This window comes from Protobothrops mucrosquamatus, unplaced genomic scaffold (genome assembly GCF_001527695.2).
Source record: "Protobothrops mucrosquamatus isolate PMUCROS unplaced genomic scaffold, P.Mucros_1.0 scaffold249, whole genome shotgun sequence".
In the NCBI taxonomy this organism is placed as follows: domain Eukaryota; kingdom Metazoa; phylum Chordata; class Lepidosauria; order Squamata; family Viperidae; genus Protobothrops; species Protobothrops mucrosquamatus.
In genome coordinates this window covers 306,023-327,264 of record NW_015386597.1, presented here as the reverse complement: position 1 = coordinate 327,264, position 21,242 = coordinate 306,023, and the positions used below count along the sequence as shown (strand labels likewise).

Here is a 21,242-nt window from a genome sequence, read left to right as displayed (position 1 = left end):
AATTACCATGTGTTCTGGGAAATAATATTGTCTTCCTTGAGCTTCCAACGGGCAAGAGACTTAACAGCATGAATAATCACAATGAACTTTCCTTAAAAGGCTAATTCTCATTTCTTTTGAAGAAGCCCTTTCTTCTGCCTCTCCCTTGAAGAACTCTGGATCTCCTTCCGGCATCTATCACCCGTCCTTCTTGTGAATGGAAAAGCACATTGTTTATATTTGTATTAAGTATGGGACTCTTAGCAGTTTTCTTCTGTCCACATCTTGAAATGCCTGTTGTCTTCTTCAGACATACCAAGTTGGAAAGGATTCTTGTCTGTTTTTGAGAAGAGGAGGAATCTTTCCATAACTTCTTTCACAATCTTTACTTATGATTATAAATATACTCTGGCAACCAGCTCGTTTTTTTCCCTCTCAATGAAAAATGTTGCTGGGCAGTCTTATAAAACAACTGGAACCCTATCCTCTGCCAATGTGAGTGGGGAAGTAAGCCAACACAGAGGCTAAAACAGGGGAAGCTCTCCACTGCTATTCCAGCCTTGATTAAATAGTATTTAAGTAAAGAGTGCATGGAAATAACTGCTGGCTATTAAACAATATTTATTTTCTCCAAGTGGGGGTGGTTACTGTAGTCCCTGCTTAATAACCATTCATTCAGCCAGTATTTGAAGTTACGACGGCAGTGAATGACTGGTAGTTACAATTGGTCCCTGAAGTTATGGCCACTGCAATGCCCCATGGTCATGTGATCATAATTCGGGCACTTGGCAGCCTACTTGCATTTATGACAACAGCATGCATTTCAACTCCCCCTCCCACCTGTCTCTCCCCATCTCTGTTCTTTTGGCCACTCTGTACTCCCCCACCTATTTTGTTCTCTATTTTAAAAGGATATAAAGATATAAAATATAAAGAATATAAAAGAATATGAAGTCTCAGAAGCATGCTATCTGTGGCATATTGTAAGAAGAGCTGCTGTAGGGTGTTATTGCAGAACTGAATATTTTTTTAAAATATTTGGAGCATTCTAGCTACATGCCAAAACATAGTTCATTTGAGTTTGTGTCTTGAGTTGCTAGGCTTCATAATGTGGTGAGCATTCTCAGCCAACTAGTTCTAGGAAGCTTTGTCCTACACCTAAGTGATAAAATATGTGAGTTTCCAGACATTTCAAAATATCTCATTGATTTACCTTTTAGTTGAATAGTCAGTTAATTGTACATTTTGAAACTTGAAACTGAACAAAAACCTTACAACAACCAGGCAACAGTGGTTGTGTTTTTAAAATGGAATGGGAATTACTTCTGCTACTAATGTTTATAAAAAGATGGTGCAGGAAGGAATGCCTCTTTAAGATAAAATTTTCTGTGAAGTCTGTATATAAAGTGTAGTGGTTCAGATGCTGGATTAAGACCAGGGAGACCCAGGGTTGGGTCTTCTCTCAACCACAGAAGTTCATTGGGGGACTTTGGACTATTCTAAGCCCAACTTGCCTCATAAAATAGTTGTTGGAAAATCTGAAGGAGGGCAATCTCTATGGTTTTGAACTTTTACTTTAAAGGCATGATATATTCAGATATAATGCATCAATAAAATGCATCATTTTGTTTTACTTATATTAAATACTTCCAGATCATTTACAGATCTCTTGTGTATGTGTTTAATTTTGTCTAGGAAATGGCTATCAGAGCTCTCAAACAGACTGGGAGTAGAAGCATTGAAGCAGCTTTGGAATATATTAGCAAGATGGGATACTTAGACCCTAGAAATGAACAAATAGTCCGTGTAATTAAACAGACTTCTTCAGGTAAGCAAGTTTGTTTAGTCTTCTACATGTGTTTCTCAACTATTTCAAGGTGGATCTCCCTCTGTGTGTATACAAGATTAAGATTTCAGCTCTTCTAACTTTGCTAAATGTAGCTCCACAGTATAAGAGAGGAGGAAGAGAGATTGTGGTCCTATGGAAATCTCTACATAAAGTTCCATGACTGGGTCATATGATAGTCTCATGTAACTGAGTAGAATTCTTGCAGAAACTCCATTGCATTTAGTGTTAAAAGATTTGAGATAGAATTTACAAGGAAAAACTAGATGTAAGAATTCTATGCTGTTTTCACTGCAAAAAGAAAAAGAATAACATAGCCTATGCACTTCACTATTTTTCTTTCCCCATTCTTTTCAGTGTGCAGCAATACAAATGTGCTTATAAAGAAACTTCAAGAACATTTTACTTTCTCCAAAATTGATTTCATGCACAATGAAAAGTAAACTTGACTGGGAACCAGTGCTTAAACAGTGGACACAGTGAATAACTGTTTTAAATCTGACATGGTTACACAACACTCTTTTCCTCCCTCTCTCCCTCCCTCCCTCCCTCTCTCCCTCCCTCTCTTCCTCCCCCCCCCCCCCCGTATGTTTGAAAGAAAGAACAGCATTTATTCATATATCTTACATCTTTCTGATGTTAATCCATCCATTGTATTATTCTCCACAGGAAAAAGTATAATGCCAAGCAGTGTAAGCCGAAGGCCAAGTTTTGAAGGATCCACTGAATCTTTTTCACCTTATCACCAGATAACCAACCCAGCCTATGAAGGCACTGGCTTTGGTGCTGAATCTGCTAATGTGCTCAGTGATGTTCCCAGGCCATATATGGACTACTTACTTTCTGCTTCTCAGTCTGCGACCATGAATGCTCCTGTACAAAGGCCACCATGCTTAAGCTCCCACAACGCTCCTGGCAGTCTTCAGCAGAAAGCCTACCCTACTAACATGGATTCCTCAGTCATCAGCTATCCAGTGGCTGGTCATAGTAACCAAGCTTTGCAGTTGCAGAGTAGCCATGGCTCAAATAGTCCACATTATGGCAGACAGCCTGTGATGGTGCAGAGTGAGGGTCTTGGATATGGAATTCAGCGGAGCCATTCTTTTCAAAATAAAATGCAGCAAGAAGGAGTGTATCCAAGTCTTCCTAACAAAGCAGCTGTTGCACCTAACAATTCTGGCCATGGGTTCCAGCAGGCACCGGCTGGTCTATATATGTCACATTCCCATCACAAACAGCCAATCCCAAATTCTCATCCAATTCATGTAATCACTAGAGGTGCTCCATTTAGTAATGAATTTTCAGACAGCCCGCCCCAGGGTCTTTTAACCCCATCTAGAAATAGCCTGAATATGGACCTGTATGATCTGAATAACTCTCAGATTCAGCAGTGGCAAGCAACCTCTTCCTCCTCTTCCTCCTCTTCATCCCGTCGTGATTCACTACAAAGCCAAGCATTGGAAGCATCTCCACGGCAACATGTACCTTTCAGGCCAGATGCCTGTGTCCCCAGTAGAACCAATTCTTTTAATAACCACCAGCCACAAATGCCCGTACCTATGAGGCAAACTGCTTCAGGCAAAACTGAGGCCTCCATTTCTTCTCCAAATACCATCACGGCTGTCACAGCTACTCATATTCTCCAACCAGTGAAGAGCACAAGAGTGATGAGGCCTGAACCTCAGACAGCTGTAGGCCCTGCACATCCCGCGTGGTTACCTGCACAGTCTTCAGCATTAGAGAGCTTAGGAATGATGGAGCAGCACCCCCTTCCTGTTGGAGGAGCAAATGCCTATCAGTTAGATGTTGAGTATAACAGTCAGGAACTCAGGTGTCCTCCACCACCATATCCCAAACATTTGCTGCTAGCCAATAGTTCAGAACAGTTTGATATTAACTGTTTACGTCCAGGAATGGAACAAACCATTCGGGGAGTCCCAAGCTCATCAAGCAACAAAACTGAGGAAAATGGAGAAAGGAATGAAAAAACCAAGACAGCTAAAGCAGAAAAAGTGGGCAAGGATAAAAAGCAAATACAGACCTCCCCCGTGCCAGTGCGGAAGAATGGCAAAGATGAAGAGAAGAGAGAGTCCCGAATCAAGACCTACTCACCGTTTGCCTTTAAATTCTACATGGAGCAGCATGTGGAAAATGTTATAAAGACCTATCAGCAGAAAATGAATCGTCGGCTGCAGCTAGAACAGGAAATGGCCAAGGTGATTTATTTTTGTGGGCGTCTATATTTGATTTTGTAAAACTTATTATGTTAGGACAGTGGTTCTCAACCTGTGGGTCGGGACCCCATTTGGGGTCGATCGACCATTTCACAGGGGTCGCCAAGCAAGGCTGTCCGCCATTTTTTTTGTCCGCCATTTTTTTCCCCTTTTCCGGCGGGTGCCTTACCTCCCTTGGGCTGGGCCAGCTGGTGGTTGGCCTGCTCCGTCTCTGCCGCTTGCCAGCTACGCCTTGGCCGGCGCAGGGGGCGGAACCACGCATGCGTGGCGCTCCTGGGCAGGGAAAGTCCTCGACTTATGACCGGTTGGGTAGTCCTCGACTTACGACCAGTTTAGTCCTCGACTTACGACCGGTTGGGGTCGCGGCATTAAAAAGGTTGAGAACCACTGTGTTAGGACCTTCCAGGTACACATAAATCACATATAACAGTGCTGTATCTAAAGCAAAGTAAGTTTATAGATCTTTCTCTTTTCTACATACAGCATCATTTCATCTAAAACCAAAAAGACATCATTTTTCTTTTCCTTTAACGTGTGAATACATACTAGATATAAAGTTTTCCTCCAGCCATAGTTAAGTGCTACTCTGGTGACAGCCTGGACAAGTCCCTGCCATTTTCTTGGCAAGATTGTGGAACTGGTTTGCCATGGTCTGTTTCTAAAGTGTGACTAGACCAAGGTCACCCAGCTGGCTTTGTGCCCAAGGCAGAACCAGAACTCACAGTCTCCTGATTTCTAGCCTGATGCTCTAACCACTACACCAAACTGGTTCTCTTACATATATGACCTTAAACAGTAAATTCTCAAAATTATATATATTTAATCCAACCATTTTTTATGTCTGTCAACAGTGTCATGAAATGAATATGATTCTGAACACATTGGGGAAAACTCATTGTGCTAAATATACTCCTCCCTTGATATTTATTTTTATTTATTTAGAAAATTTATATTGCTGCCTACTCACACATGGCGACTCAAGGTGGCTTACACAGATATGAAAACACCCTATAAAAAGAAGAAAAAGAACAAGAAGAAAAGTAATAAAATAATAACCCCCCACCCCTCTACCCCAGCGACAACACACATTGAACTAGCCATTTAATGGGCTCTATCCTGCTCTGGGTTCCCCAGGCCCACTGGCAGAACCAGGTCTTCAGCTCCTTCCAGAAGAGGGTTAGAGTGGGGGCCAGTCTAATCTCTGGGGGAATGATGTTCCAGAGAAAGGGAGTCACCACGGATAAGGCCCTTCTTTCCACCAGGTGCATCTCCTTAGGGAGCGGGACCCGCTATCTAATGTTATCCATGGGAAGGCCTTTTTCTGCAGACTTTGGGCTGTGTAGGCAGATGCAGAGGAAGCCTGTGTCTACTTTTAAAAATTTTGATTATCTGTAATCAAACAGATAAAGTTGGTAAACCAGAACATAATCTATCTGTGCTGTATTTAAATATTTAGAGCTTCCATTCCCAACCTGATGTCCTCCAAATTAGGGAAAAACTATCTTAGAACCTGAGAATGGAACAAAAAGATGATTGGCTGTAATTTAGAATTATAACACAGCTAACATACTTGTGTAAGTTTTTAATAATTGTTGCAATGATACTGATTATTTTGCTTCTTTTCCCCCCTCTATTCTCCATCTTCTGATTTTGATTAAGGCTGGTCTTTGTGAAGCAGAGCAAGAGCAGATGAGAAAAATTCTCTACCAAAAAGAATCAAACTATAACAGGCTTAAAAGAGCTAAAATGGATAAATCAATGTTTGTAAAAATCAAGACTCTGGGCATTGGTGCTTTTGGTGAAGTCTGCCTTGCTTGCAAAGTAGATACTCATGCTTTGTATGCTATGAAAACATTGAGGAAGAAAGACGTGCTTAACCGTAACCAAGTGGCTCATGTCAAAGCAGAAAGGGATATTCTTGCAGAAGCAGACAATGAATGGGTGGTCAAGCTCTACTACTCCTTCCAAGATAAGGACAACCTCTACTTTGTGATGGACTACATCCCAGGAGGAGACATGATGAGCCTGTTGATCCGAATGGAAGTCTTCCCAGAAAAGCTAGCTCGGTTTTACATTGCTGAACTAACTTTAGCCATAGAAAGTGTCCACAAAATGGGATTTATCCACAGGGACATCAAACCTGATAATATCCTGATTGATCTTGATGGACACATCAAACTGACTGACTTTGGCCTCTGCACTGGATTCAGGTGGACACATAACTCAAAATACTATCAGAAAGGTAGGGTGCTTACATGGTTTTAAAAAGGAATAACTAATAATGCTAGGCTTTGACATTTTGGTTACTAAAATGTAACTTTGCAGAGTATAAGAACCATATTTCTGTTTTGCAAATTTACAATCTAATTGTTTTGCACGAAAAAGACGAGAGATTGGGTGCAGGGTTTTATAGTAGAAGTATTATGTCTTTTTATTGATCCTTGGATAGGCTGAGATGCAACACAGCGACTCTCTTTAATTTGACATCTTCCTTGGAAGGCAAAGCTAGCTGAAAATTCTTAAGAGTTATGGTCTGAATTCAAATGGAGACTGCCAGATTGGGGAAGGCTGAAGTAGAAGACTATATGACACAGCTGTTTAGAAAAAACATTCCTGAAGAATATTCAGAAATAGAAATTAGGGTTTATTTATTGTAAGAATGTATATCCCACTTGTTAAGTAAATTCTTTGACTGGTTTGCAAAACATTGAAAATATTGTATCAATATTTTAAAAAGAACCACGTAAAAGATCTCAAAAGACATAAGAAAGAAAATACCTTGTGGTGTTTTGGGAAGCAATTTCAAGTAGAGATAGCAAGAAAAATACCTTGAAGAAGCAGGGAACTTTTGGCAAGGTTTTACTAAGATTGAAGAGTAGAGGAAAAAGAGGGTGGAAGGCAGACTAAGCAGGAATTTAAAGACAAGAATAAAACATTTTATGTTGGGCTAGGAACAGACACAAAATCAGTACAGGTAGTCCTCAACTTATAACCATTCCTTTAGTGACCATTTGAAGTTACAGCAGCACTGAAAAAAAGTGACGTATGACCATTTTTTACACTTATGCCTGTTTATCACGAGATCAGAATTTGGATGCTTGGCAACTGGCATGTATTTATGAGGGTTGCAGTGTGCTGAGATCATGGGATCACTTTTTGCGACCTTCTGACAAGCACAGTCAATGGGGAAGCCAGATTCACTTAACAACCATGTTACCAATTTAACAACTGCAGTGATTCACTTAACAACTGTGGCAAGAAAGGTTGTAAAATGGGGCAAAATTTACTTAGCAACTGTCTTGCTTAGCAATGAACATTTTGGCTCAATTGTGGTCATAAATTGACTACCTGAATACTGACTAAGGAACAAGGGAACTAAGCTGTTAGATAATTTACCTTTTTTATTTTAGAAGCAGTATTCTGAATAGAAATAAGAGAAGCAAGGTGTTCAAATAAAATCTTTATTTATTTATTAAAATTATATGCCATCTATTTCCCTCTGCAAAATGACTCTGGCCTTTGAGCCACAAAACTCAGCAATAAAATATATAGACTTATAATTATTAATAACACTTTTTAAAAATGCAGTATAAAATGACATAAAATATACTATTATATAACTGCCATACAAATAGCAGTAGCGATCAGTAAAATTGTTGCTAAATTTCAACCGTAAGTTCAAACCGCAGGTGTACTTTGCCTTTAATGTAAGTCACTGTTTCTGGACATACTTGATGTCCCAGCGCTTATTTTCAATAAAAGGCTGAAAAGTTGAGATTTCTTATGGTTCCTAACATTTGTGGAACACTCTTTTTAATAAATTAGCCAAAGAAAAATGTTAAAATAAATTGTAACAAAAATGAATTATATTCTTCATATCTAGAATATTGTATTGCAATTCACTTTGAATAAGGTCAGCTTTTGTTTTGTAACTTGGGAATGTTCGTACGGATCTTTGATTATAATCTGCTTTTTTTTGTTTTGTTTTTCTTCTTTTGAAAGGGAGTCACATCAGGCAGGATAGCATGGAGCCAAGTGATCTCTGGGATGATGTGTCTAATTGTAGATGCGGAGACAGGATAAAGACCTTGGAGCAGAGAGCTAAAAAGCAACATCAGAGATGCTTAGCCCATTCCTTAGTTGGCACGCCTAACTATATTGCGCCAGAGGTTCTTCTACGTAAAGGTAGATGATTTTTATCTTTGTTATATATATATTAGAAAGACACTGACACTTTGAGCTTTGTTTTTGTCTTTTGTGCTATTTAATATCACCTTAACTCCAATTGTCAATTTATTTATTAAACTGTTATTTACCTTGTGAAAATATGAATATGCTGTCTATGTCCAGATAAACTCTTAAACCTGTAAGATGTTCGGCTTTTATTATAATAAAGATAGAATTACAGAAAATCAATAACTGACTTTCAGACATAGACAATTTCCATGTCACTTATATATAAAACAGACTTGGGCAGAATCATTTTTACAACAAATATTGGTTGAAACAGATGACTTAACATTCAGGATAGATGAAATTTTATGAAGAATACAATACTTTACATGTTTCCTTAGCTTTACAAGTTCAATGAATAAAATAAGCTGAATATTCTTGAATGCACATTTTGCTTTCCTTAGTGGGTTCTAAATGAACCATTTCAGTTATTTCAGTTTTTACATTAAAAGCTTTAAGAAGCCTGCATATACATTATTGCAGAGTTCCCCAACTTTTCTAGCTTTGCGGACAGGCGGGAGGGGAGGGGATGGTTCCGCACAAGCAGCCAACAAGTGTGTTTGTACGCGCAGCTCCATTTGCATGAGCAGCGGGGACGCACACACACCACTTGTGCAAATGGAGTGTGGGCACACATGCTCGCCCACTGCTTGCGCAAGTGGGGATACATGCATACTCACCCACCGCTTCTGTAGCCCAGTTCCAAATGGCTCACAGTCCATTAGTAGGCTGCGGCCCGGGGATTGGGGACCCCTGCATTATGGGGGTAGCGGTGATGGTGATGATCATGATCTTTAAACCTACCATGAAACAATGAAAACAAATACTATATTTTTTTCTGCTTACCTTTCAGGATATACTCAGCTTTGTGATTGGTGGAGTGTTGGTGTAATTCTCTTTGAGATGTTAGTGGGGCAGCCTCCATTTTTGGCATCTACTCCTACAGAAACTCAGCTAAAGGTATATTCACTGATTGTTACATTTATTTATATTTAATGTGTGTGTTCGCTTGCAAAGGATAACACTACCATACATTAAAATCATCTCAGAAACAACCAGTAGACCAATAGACCATGTCATTACCGTAAGACACAAACCAAATAAAGCCCTCCAAAGTAAATCAAGTATATCAAAAGACCAGTAGCCCAAGAAAAAAAATAGGGGTTATCTACAACATAGAATGTAAGGATTGTAACAGCCACCATGTAGGTCAGATAGACAGAAGACTAGAAGAATGTATCTGTAAACACCAGTTAGCAGTCAGAAGACACAATGAAAACTCCTTAATCTCTCCGTACACACACAGACTCAACTATGGCTTCAGTCTGGAAACTCTGAGTATCCCAGACCAAGCTAAATCCAAAACTGCAATGGAATTCAGACAAATCAGCCATCAGTAGATTCAGAGATATAAACCAAATTTACACACCATTCAAAGCAGACAATAAAAAGCTAAAAAGGAAACAAAAAGACCAGAATACAACTCCCTAGCAGCCAATATTCGGATAAATAGGGATTAACACCAGGCAAGAAAAAGTAAATAATACCCCAATCAAGGTACCACTAACGAAAAAACTGCATCCCACCAACACTGGCAAGGCAAGCTACTGTATATAAACAGGGAGCAAACATAATAGCACTGAAGATGTTTTCTAGTTGGATAATGAAACAGCCATTTGTCCGAAATGGTATAGGGTTTCCTGCCTGAGCAGGGGGTTGGACTCGATGACCTCCAAGGTCCCTTCCAACTTTTATTATTATTATTATTATTATTATTATTATTATTATTATTATTATTATTATTATTATTATTATTATTATTATTATTATTATTATATTCTTTCCTATTGATTATTATATAATTGTGCTGTCCAGGGACAAAGTTAAAACTGTTCTTTTTTTCACACAAACACATATACCTGTTAACTCTAAATAGGATTTACTGTTATTGAATACTTAATTAAAATAGCTTCATATGTGAGTTAATATATATCTATATTGGCAATCAAACTCTTTTGATTTTTACATTGTATATATAATACATAGACAGGGTGCTACATCCCCGTTTTTGTCCCTCTAGAACTAGATCATCTTATTTGTTTGGATATGATTTGTTTAGATAGGCATATCACTTAAGTGGTCTCCCTATGTAGAATGTAAAGCAATTTAAGGGTTTTTTTTGTTTGTGTGGGGATTATTAGAATTATCTGTGCATTAATTATAAATCCTTTTAGTTCCTTCTGATCATTTAGTAGGGTATATTCAGCAGTGAGATGGGTCACTTTGCAATAGTGGTAGTTGTAGTTTACTAAATATTTACTATTCTCCTTGGTTCGGAGACTACAAGACTTCAACATGATTATGATAAAAGAAGTGAGTCAGCTGGGGACTGTGCTAAATATGCAATTAAATTGCTTCCCAGAATCCCTTTATGGAATAAGATTCTTTTTGCCGTGATCTGGTTACCTATTTAATTTGCTCTCTTTGTAAGTGAAATGATACATACAAAATAAAGCAAAAGGCAGAATTGTCATTGAGTACAGTTATACAACTGTGATGCGTGGCAGTGTTATTTTGCATGTGGATGTTTTGCACTTCATGCAGATTGATATTCAACATTAATTATGTATTTCTGGTTTTTTAGGTGATAAACTGGGAGAATACTCTGCACATTCCCTCTCAGATCAAGCTCAGCCCTGAAGCGAGCGATCTTATCACAAAACTCTGTTGCTCCGCTGAAGAAAGACTTGGAAGAAATGGAGCAGACGATATCAAGGCTCACACTTTCTTTGACTCCATAGACTTCTCCACTGACATCCGCAGACAGCCAGCTCCTTATGTCCCAAAGATAAGCCATCCAATGGACACTTCCAATTTTGATCCAGTTGAGGAAGATGGGCCTTGGGATGACACCAGTGAAGACAGTGCCAGGGCATGGGACCCTCAGGCCTCATCTAATGGCAAACATACAGAACATGCCTTCTATGAGTTCACTTTCCGAAGGTTTTTTGATGACAACGGTTACCCATTCAGATATCCAAAGCCTTCTGGGCTAGATATAAGCCAGTCTAAGAATCCTGATATAGAAAACAAAGATGGGCTGGATCAGAATGGAGCCTGTCAACCTGTATATGTGTAAATGACTGTATAGAATCCTAAAAAAAAAAACCCTTTATTCATAAATTTAGGGTCTTCCTTATCTAGTTCTTAGTTGGGATCTGTTCCAGTTCAGGATCGTGCAAGTCCGGGGAAAGAAAGACTTGAAAAGAAGGTTCTAAATGCTAGCTGTTTCAGATTTTAGGCCATATAGAACTGTAAATAGCTTTGTTGATGAGTGCACTTGAAATCCAGATTTTCAGTCTAGTTTCTAAGGCCTGGTGTGTTACATTCTTAACTAACTTTTTCTTATCTGCTGTTGCATTTACATGCTTCTACGGCATTGTGCTATTTTTTTTTATTTTAAGTGAGCAAAGAGCACTTACTTTTGTTTATAGCAGGGTTTTTTTTCCTACTAAATTATAGGAATTAACTTTGACAAATCATGCTGCTGTTCTTCTTTTCTCATTTGTTAAGAATTGGATCCATCGCACTTATGTCACATTTTAGGAAAACGCATAAGATTGAAGAACATATTATTAAAAGTGTCTGTGCAATAATATTTAGTAAGAGGAAAAAATGTATTGCGTCTAATGTCCTAAATTTACCAGTGCCATTTTTGTATTCAGAGCCTAACCTTTATGTGTATTTTTCCACATTTCAAAATTCTGACACAATTATTCAAGCTGCTTTATTTCCCTTTTGAAAAATATGTTGGAATTTAGTATAATCGTAGTCTGAGCAAGTGGCAGTCAGGATGTGATATCAATGATTGGTGTGTGGAGAGTGCTGCATGGCTTGTGTTATTTTGTTTTTCTGTTTGAAACGACCTTTCTCTTGCCATTCACAGGCAGGTCCTGTGCATCTATTTTTACTGAAGATCTTTAGACCTTCAATAGGTGTGCTGATAAAGTATTGTGTGGATGGTTTTTCTATTATGATTGTGTGCTATCTATTATATGTTCTCTAAGACAAATGGCAAAAGTCTAATTCACGTAGGGATTGATGGTGTGTATAGGGGGAAGGAAAGTTTGGTTTAATCAGTTGTCTAATTTCATAAGATACTTCGCCTCCTATAAAAGGATAAATATCAAAACATAGCTTTCAAGATCACTTTGTGATCAAAATCTATGGCCCATCTACCTAACACAATGCACAGTATTCAGTGTGTTTGTAAGTTGCCATATAGTATTCATGAATATTATCTTTTAGTATCTATATGCAGAAATATATAATGAGAATGTTCAATTCTCTGTGCCTTAAAGTTGAATCAGGAGCCTTATATTCTTTTTAAAATTTATAGGACTCTTCTAAGCTATAATGCTAAGTGACAATGAATTTCTGGAATGTATTGGACATATAAAGTTGATTTATTGATTCAGATGATTAGGTATAGTGTACTGTCTACAGGCAATGCAGGGTAATCTAGCAAGCTGTTTCTTTAAAACAGAAGTTTTCCAAGCCCTGTTGTCTGAGACTCTTATTGGATATGCTGGAGATTGAAAATGGGACTCTTATGTACAAGGCATATACTTCATCAACAGGTTGTAGTCCTCCTTAAGATGCAATTGTTCATTATTGTGATTACATTTTATGGTGGAAAATCAAAGTGTGTAGCTTCCCTTAGTGATTTAGGAAAGGGTACAGAATTTTTTTCCTTCAGATGTTGCTGGACTATAATTCCCATGCCATCGGTTCCCTAGCATAGTCTATAGTGAAGAATGTTGGGTTTTAATGAGTTCCAGCATCTGATTTAAGCATCTCTGAGACCATATGAATATTCACATTTGGGGCATGTTTTTTTGTTTATCTGTGATGATTTCAAGATCATGAAACCACATACATGATAAAAGCATGTAGTTTATTTTGTTAAAATCTGCAGGTAAGCACTATGTCATCCATATAAAGAAAATCAGAGATGGTACAATCACATAATGATTTATCTACACTACATGAAGGCAACAATGCTGATACTTCCAAGGCTGCTTGGAACTGTGAATGATTACGACCTGTTTAAGTGGAGAGATTTATCTTAACCAAGTATATACAGAACAGAATCTATTTAGGTGGCAGCCATAATTGTCTTAAGTGAAGTATCGAAATATTGGTCTTGATTATACCTGGTCCATTATATTGTTATGTATTATGATAGATCAAACTAATCCTTCGTCTCTGTCAAAATACAAACATGCGTTTAAGATATTTTTTAAAATTGTTTAAAATACACATTTTATTAGCTATGTTAACATAAAGAATATTCAGAGTGATAATGGAATACTAAAGATAATTAAGCCATAAATATCTTCATTTATATTCTATATATACCTAAATAGATTTTTCTTTCAAATCTTTAATTCAGATTAGTTTAACAGTCCTATTTTAAATGACTGATTGCAATAACACTTGAGGGCAATATTCCACTGTGTGTTTGCTTATTTTATGTTTTTAAATCTAACACTTCAGTTTTTCCTATGTTACTCCATATGTTATTTCTTAATATTTTAATCTATCATATCCTACCCATTGTCTAGATACTATCTAAAACTACATCTTTAAATCCATCAGAGTAAACTAAGCAAAATGATTGTGTATTTGTTTACATTTGTATGAAAGGAGTGTTCTGAGATATGCAGTGCTTGTGTTGTGGTGGTTTATGAAAGATTCAGTATTACTACTTTTTATATAATGCCATTTTTATATTTACATCTATCTGTCATCCTTTTATGTGGTAGGTTCTTCCTCAGGAACTCAGTTTAACTGTTATTTATTTATCATTGGCCTTTTGAAAGCTTCTGCTGGCACAATTTATTATTAAAAAAATGAATCGAACTCCAAGATGTCTCTTTTGTGTTCTTATGGGCTATGAAATGTTTGAAGATAAACCAGAATTGTGGTCTTTGGAACTGAAGATAAGTGTGGACTCGGTACAAGTAGTCCTCACTCACTTAACAATCCTGATTGGAACTGGCAACTCTGTCACAAGCAACATGGTCATTAAGTGAAATGTCATGTGACCGCTCTGCTTATTGGCAGCAGTTCCAGGTAAGTGTAAGGTAAAGCTGTCTTAAGTGAAGTATTGAAATGTTGGTCGTGATTATACCTGGTCCATTATATTGTTAAGTATTATGATAGATCAAACTAATCATCTCTATAAAAATACAAACATATGTTTAAGATATTTTTAATTGTTTAAAATACACATTTTATTAGCTATATTAATATAAAGAATACTCAATGTGATAATGGAATACTTAAGTATTTAAGCATAAGGTAAAGGACTGCCTCCACTTGAATTCCACCCATCCACCTATCTCATTCCCATTTTTTCCTTTTTTGGCTGCCCACTACCCACTACTGGCAGCTGCCCTGGCCCTTCCCATTGTACCTTCAATGAAAGGACCTGGCTGTCACATGAAAAAGGATCTGGCCAGTGCATGAAAGAAGGTCCCAGCTGGTAGAGTAGTAGCATGTGATGCAGCGGGTGTGGTGACACTGGCCAGGGCTGGGCAGCTGCTGGCAGCAGGTAGGCAGCCAAAAGCTCATAAATGCAAGTGAACCTGAATTTTGTTCAGATGAATGCAGGGCACACTACAATAGATGAAACTTTGATGGCCTCTTGTAAGTCCCTTCATTCAGCACCTTCATAACTTCAAACGGTTGCTGAACAAGTGTTTGTTAAGTGAGAACTACCTGTATAGCCTAATCACAATGAGTCAGAAACCAAGAATGCAGACTGCTCAGGAAAAGCCAGGGTGGTAGCAAGAGGTCAGAAGAAGCCATTGAGATTGAGAATCAAGAAATTGAAGAATGAGTAAAAGGAGCATCAGCAACAATGAGGCTTTAGAATTGTTTCATAACAAATTAAATGCTAACTGGAGTATCCAGTTACAGACTTACTCTATTTGGGAAGCTTGGGGGCTTTAAGTTACTTGTTCCTTTTGCCCTGGTATGTTAGCTGTAACAAGGTGAGAAATTGGCCAGCTGTAGCTACAGTTTGAATGTATTTTCTATTTCTGATCCTGGACAGAAGAAGGGAAGGTGTTCTGTAGCATGGGATGTCCAATAAGATTCCCCTGATCACTGAGACATCATTACTGTCACACTTGTTAAATAGTTCAGTGATGATGAAAAATTGGAGAGAGCAGCCAATCCATGAGATTACAGTGGTTAATGTGTTACATTTTTGATACACGGTTAGCAAAATCTGGAAATATCCCTTTACCGATTTATTTAAATAAGACTAGTAATGATATCAAATACAGGTTTTTACAAATACTATTTTCATAGGTAATCCTGTTAAGTTGGGTATATTCCAAGTTGGTATCAGCCGCAGTGAAGTTTGAAAAGAATTTATAACTTCTTCGGGCAAACGGAAAAAGAGGAGAAATCTAAAGAGTTTTCATTAATAACATTTCAGAAATAAGAATAGGAGTCACAATTCTATTAAGCATTTTAAATATCATTTTAGTTGAAATAAGAAGGCTAGTAATGGTTAAAGCACTTAATATTAAAGTCTCCGGAGTTAAATTTAAAAAAATAACATTAACAGTATACATTCTATACTGCTAGCATGCTCATGAATCCAGACAATTTTGGCTTAGATAGCAAATCATGGTTTATTTCAGTGTATGAACCCATCAATTATTTAATTCTAGAATACGTAGAACAGTAACAAGGTAGATTTTTCAGAATTTTGTGACAAATTAGTTTCCTACACTTTTTTTTTTGCCTGCACTTCAGTTCCCTAGCTGTTTCATAACATTACCATGAACAGCTGCTGGCTTGGATCCTGTAAGTTTGTGGAGAGAAAATTACTAGTCTCCCTTTCTCTCTGCAGCCCTACTTGATTCAGGAAGGGGCCTGAATCTCTGGGAATGCTTTTTCAAAGGGCACAGAAGGCTGTGGGGAGGGATGGGTGGGAAAGTTTCCTTCCATAAACATTCTTAAATCATCTTAGAATCCAAGCCATTGTTCTGTACAAAGCAAAACTTGCCTTTAATGAAAACATTTTGAAAAATGCAGTGATATTGGCAGATAATCAAACATGTCATTCCAAACATATTTTCCCCAAATACATTTTTTTGTTGAGATGATAGTAAATTTAGAAAGTCATATGACATAAATTACTTCCACTTGTTATCTTCCCAACCAATTTGTTAATGAAACTTAAGCAAGAAATAATACATATGTAGTCAATGTCAGAGCAAAAAGAGTTCTGAATATATTAATAAATGATATTAACATTTCAAATAATGTGTTCCCATTAAAATTATGCCAAATCCCTAAGGAATCTCAGGGTTGAATAGATAAAGTATATTTAAAGATATTTAACCAAATTGGTAAAGAACTGCAATGCTACAATGCTGCAGCTCCAGGAACTCTTAGAGGAAATGGATTATTTAGATATTTACCAATCTGGCTTCAGACGGATGTTTGGCATGGGAAATGACCTTAGTTACCTTGATAGATGATCTTACCAGAAAAGAGGCAAGAGAAGTGTTTGATATTCAAGGATCTCTCAGACTTTTGATAGTGTTGACTCGGGAATGAGGATGGTTGAGATGGGAGGCCCTATTCAGTATTGCCTCCAATTCTATTACTTGAGTGTTATCAGTACATGGTTTTGGAAGACCTCTCAATTCCTCAGTATTGCCCTGTTTCTGGATCCAGCAAAAGTCCATTATCTTTAACGTTATTGAATTGTTCTATGGACTGAGAAAGTTCACATACGAGTCTGGAGTCAGGTTCCAACAATACTTTGATTATATTCAGTTGTACTTCTTTCTCCAATGTCAGGGTTACACATCTCCAGGCTGTAGAGGATTGGATATGGGATATGGACAAGATTGAATTGCTGCTGAGTCTTAAGTTTAGAATTCAGGTGATTTATCTGTTCTGGATGGAGTCACACTGTTGCATAAAGGAAAACATTTACAACTTCAGGTATTGTCTTGGAGCCAGCATTGTTGCTGGACAATATAATAGTAACTGTGGCCAAGGAGGGGCGATTTATCAGAGTAGTGTCAGTACTGTATCTTGAGTAGCAAGAAACATAACAGTCTTCAAGGGAAGCAAAGGAGTGGAAATGATTTTAAATTTGAATTCCTGCAGAATAATTAATGGCAACATATATTCATACCTAGCAAAACCAGAATGCAGTAAGTTTTATAGTCAGGGTTTCCCATCTGTAACTTAAGCTTTCCACTCTCCACAAAACAAAGCCTTTGTGGGCATTAAACATTGAAGCAATGGTGCTCCCCTTCAGTCTGGATTTGCTGATTCTATATTTGCTGATTCTATAACATTTGGAGATCTAGCAGGATAATTAGTTAGGAACTATAGGTGAGACTTATGACAAATAAAATGAGATGTACATTATACCTATTATGGTTACAAAGGGCCCCCTAGTGGTAAAGAAGACTTGTGTTTCAAGTAGTCTTATACAGACATTACTCAACTTATGAAATTTCAAATTATGAATTTTCATTCATATAAACAAGCCTGTCTGCAACCCCAACCTAAAAGGTTCTAGGAGTGGGAGAAGGAAGGAAAGGCTTAGTTTCCAGCACGCCACTTATGTAAGTGGCACATCAGAAACTAACCCTTTCCTCTTGCACTGTTCACTGTTTGTATACTGTAAGATAAGAACTGTATTATGCATGATTTTATGCTGTCATGGTTCCAACAGATGAAACCTTTCAAAAGAACTTCGAGGCATTGTTTTCCTTAAAGAATCTTTTATTTGGGAAACAAAGTATCAGCACTACATAGTTGAACCCAAAAACTAAATCCCCCTCCCCTGAATACAAAGTAACAAAGTACAATTCCCACCCCCAATAACCAGTCATAAATTATATTCCCCAATTAGCTTGAAGCGGGGGCTTTCTCTCCAGCTTTCCAGCCTGCCAAAACATTATCAGCTCTGGACCCAGTTTGTTCTTGGATTCCCATAGCAGAATTATTATTATGACTAACTGAACTCTCATTCCAATTCCAATCCCCCCTCCCAGCACCAACTAATTCTAAAAGCATAGAGAAAATGGCTGCATTTTCATCTGTTGTCAAAGCAAGAACATCCGATGTTAGTAGCGTTGATATATGCTTGTTAGACTTGCTAATGGACTTATGAACTCTCAGAACATAGCCCATTTGTAAGAATACTGTTGGTACTGTATCAATGTTTCTTAATCTGGTGTCTTCCAGGAAAGTTGAATAATTCTTTTAATTCATAGCCAGCAAAACATGCCAGCTAAGGATTATGGGAGCTGAAGTTGCACACACCTTGTGGTGTGCACCAGATAGAGAAAAACTATGCAATGGTTCAATTTGTTTGATGATACTAATATATAAAATTTTTAGTTGAATTTAGAGCCAATTTGGTCTAACAGTTAAGGCACCAGGATTGAAACTCGGAGACTGAGAGTTCTAGCCCTGCCTTGGGCATAAAAGCCAGCGAGGTGACCTTGGGTCAGTCACTCTCTCTCAGCTCAACCTACCTCATAAGATTATTGCTGTGGTGAAAAGAAGAGGAAGAAGAAATATTAGGTGTGTTTGCCATCTTCAGTTATTTAGAAAAATAATATAGGTGGGATAAAAATAAGTAAAAATTTAAACAATAAAGCATTGTTCTTCATTAAACATTGTTCAGCCAATTTTCTTTAAGTGGTAAATAATATTATACCCAGGGCTTTTTTTGTCATAGAATGCACCGGAACAGAATTCCGGCACCTTTTTTTGACGGATTTTCCAGAGTTGCATTCTTTTCCTATTGTTTCTCTTCCTATCCTCGTTTGTTTTTGAAAATGTCCCACTGGCAATACAGTGCAAGCGGGGTCCCCTCCGGCGCTGTCTGCCTCCTCTAGGAGGAGCCATGAGGCGCCGGAGCACCACAGCCAGAGCGTGGCTTGATTGGCTGGGTTGGACCATGTGGTGTGGAAGCCGATGGTGGCAGTGGGAGACACATAAACATGGAGGTCATCTTTCACGAGAGGGTGAGTGAGTCTTCTGCCTTCCCTTACAGAGGGAGTGTGAGGTTAAAAAGAGGTGAAGCAAGAGGAAAAAAAGGCGGCTGGCATGGAAGCTTGCTCGACAGCGAAACTTTGCTATTTCGGTTCCTTGGGTAGTTCAAAGGCTGGGATGTCTACAAAAATCTCTTTTTAGCCTTTTATACTTTATATTCAAACTGCAGAAGGGAAGAATAAGAATAAAGCCAATGTTGTGATTTGGAGGTATTATTAATAATAATATATATTAATTATGTATTGGTCAAATGTAAAGGTAGGCCTACAGTATGAGGTTTAATCAGATCTATTTATTAAATTGGGTTTAACTTAAAGGTAAATTAAAAGTAATCTGTTCACTGACAAAGTTTCAACTTTAATTTGTTTCAAGTCAATATCCATATTAAGCTCCAAATGTAAATTTTTCCACCTTGACATCTTAAAAATATTTCAATCTTTTACAAGCAACCAAATTTTGTTTTATTTGGCCAATTTCATTCCACATAGAAAGCTGACATTTCCACTCATTAAACGAAATGGGAATGCCAGTGGTAAATGTCCCAAAAGATTAATAAAATGCCTTCTTGTATTTTAAAGCCTCACAGTGCATGGTAACATTAGTAGTATTAACTTACCTTGAACAAAATCCTTGTCTTTTAGATACACTAAAAATTGAAAGGGTTTTTTTTCAACTACAAAGGTAAACCTTGTAGGGTAGGCAAGGCAGGTTGTATGATGTGTGTAAGTTCTGGCACTTTTTTTTTTTTTTTTTACAAAAAAAGCACTGATTATACATATAATCTGAAGAAATGATATCATTACCATAACACTTTACAGTGATGAGATGGGATTCACATCTGCTCTCTACTGATCCTAACAGAATTTACCCATTTTTTTCACAAATTCTGCATATTTGGTTGTTACTGAATTCTTCATTACATTCTAGTTACTAAACTCCAAATTCTGTTCTCAAATTAATTTTATCAGCATAGATCCCATCAGCATATGGGAAGGATTTTTTTAAGCAGCACAGTACATTGGTTTGCATGTGTTTTTATGTTATTACATTGCTCATATCCATAAGTCACTCTCATTACATTTGAGAATAAGCCATTTGGAGTTTTTCTCTGTAATTCCTAATGATCTAATTAGTGAAGAACTAATGAAACATATCTAGATAAAATATCCACCATATGGACAAGTACAATTTAAGTAGAATAATTTAGCTTCATAAGACTCGTTATTTCAAGTGCTGAGGCACAATCTGTCCGGAAGATTAGATTAATGATGCACCTGCAAGGAGAACACTTTGTCTAATGATGCTGCTGTTAATAGTTCCTTATGAAATAATTTGTGAGATTATAATGTTGGGATCATTTTTATATTATTCTTTATGAATAGTATACTACGGTACTTTGTGTATTTAGTTTTAAATAACTGTGGTATGTGAATCAAGTCACTGTGGTTTATGTCAAATCAACTTATACTTTATTCAATTATGGTTAATGATCAAACCATAAATCATCGTTTCTATGTCCATCCTCGGCACTTACCAGGCTTTCTATGCACCTGATTCATGTAGAAAATTAACTAATTTTCAAAATGGGAAGTTGGCATGCTGTGAAACAAAATGCTAGTTTTTAACATGATTTTCACTTCTAAGAAAGCCTCTGGACCCATACAGACCTATGACTTCCTTAGAAATAAAAATTATTGGCAATTATAATCATTATATTTAAATGCGGAAGCAATGACCTTGAGAAACAGGAACAACTGCAACTAAGATTATGGTGAGATAAAAGAAATCCGAATCTTTTTCAATACCATAGTTCAAAAGTTCAAAGTTCTTTCTAT

At 37.4% G+C, this 21,242-nt stretch overlaps 1 protein-coding gene across 1 annotated transcript in view; it reads left to right on the top strand.

Moving 5' to 3' along the window:
• The window catches only part of LATS2 (large tumor suppressor kinase 2), a 45,638-nt gene extending 31,444 nt beyond the window's left edge, over window positions 1-14,194 (top strand). The window contains exons 2-7 of the mRNA XM_015814404.1: window positions 1,675-1,807; window positions 2,495-4,041; window positions 5,719-6,301; window positions 8,062-8,244; window positions 9,146-9,252; window positions 10,937-14,194. Of these exons, the coding sequence (XP_015669890.1) occupies window positions 1,675-1,807; window positions 2,495-4,041; window positions 5,719-6,301; window positions 8,062-8,244; window positions 9,146-9,252; window positions 10,937-11,431 (3,048 nt within the window). The 3' untranslated portion in view covers window positions 11,432-14,194. The remainder of the gene's footprint in view (window positions 1-1,674; window positions 1,808-2,494; window positions 4,042-5,718; window positions 6,302-8,061; window positions 8,245-9,145; window positions 9,253-10,936) is intronic.
• The last annotated feature ends 7,048 nt before the right edge of the window (window positions 14,195-21,242 follow it).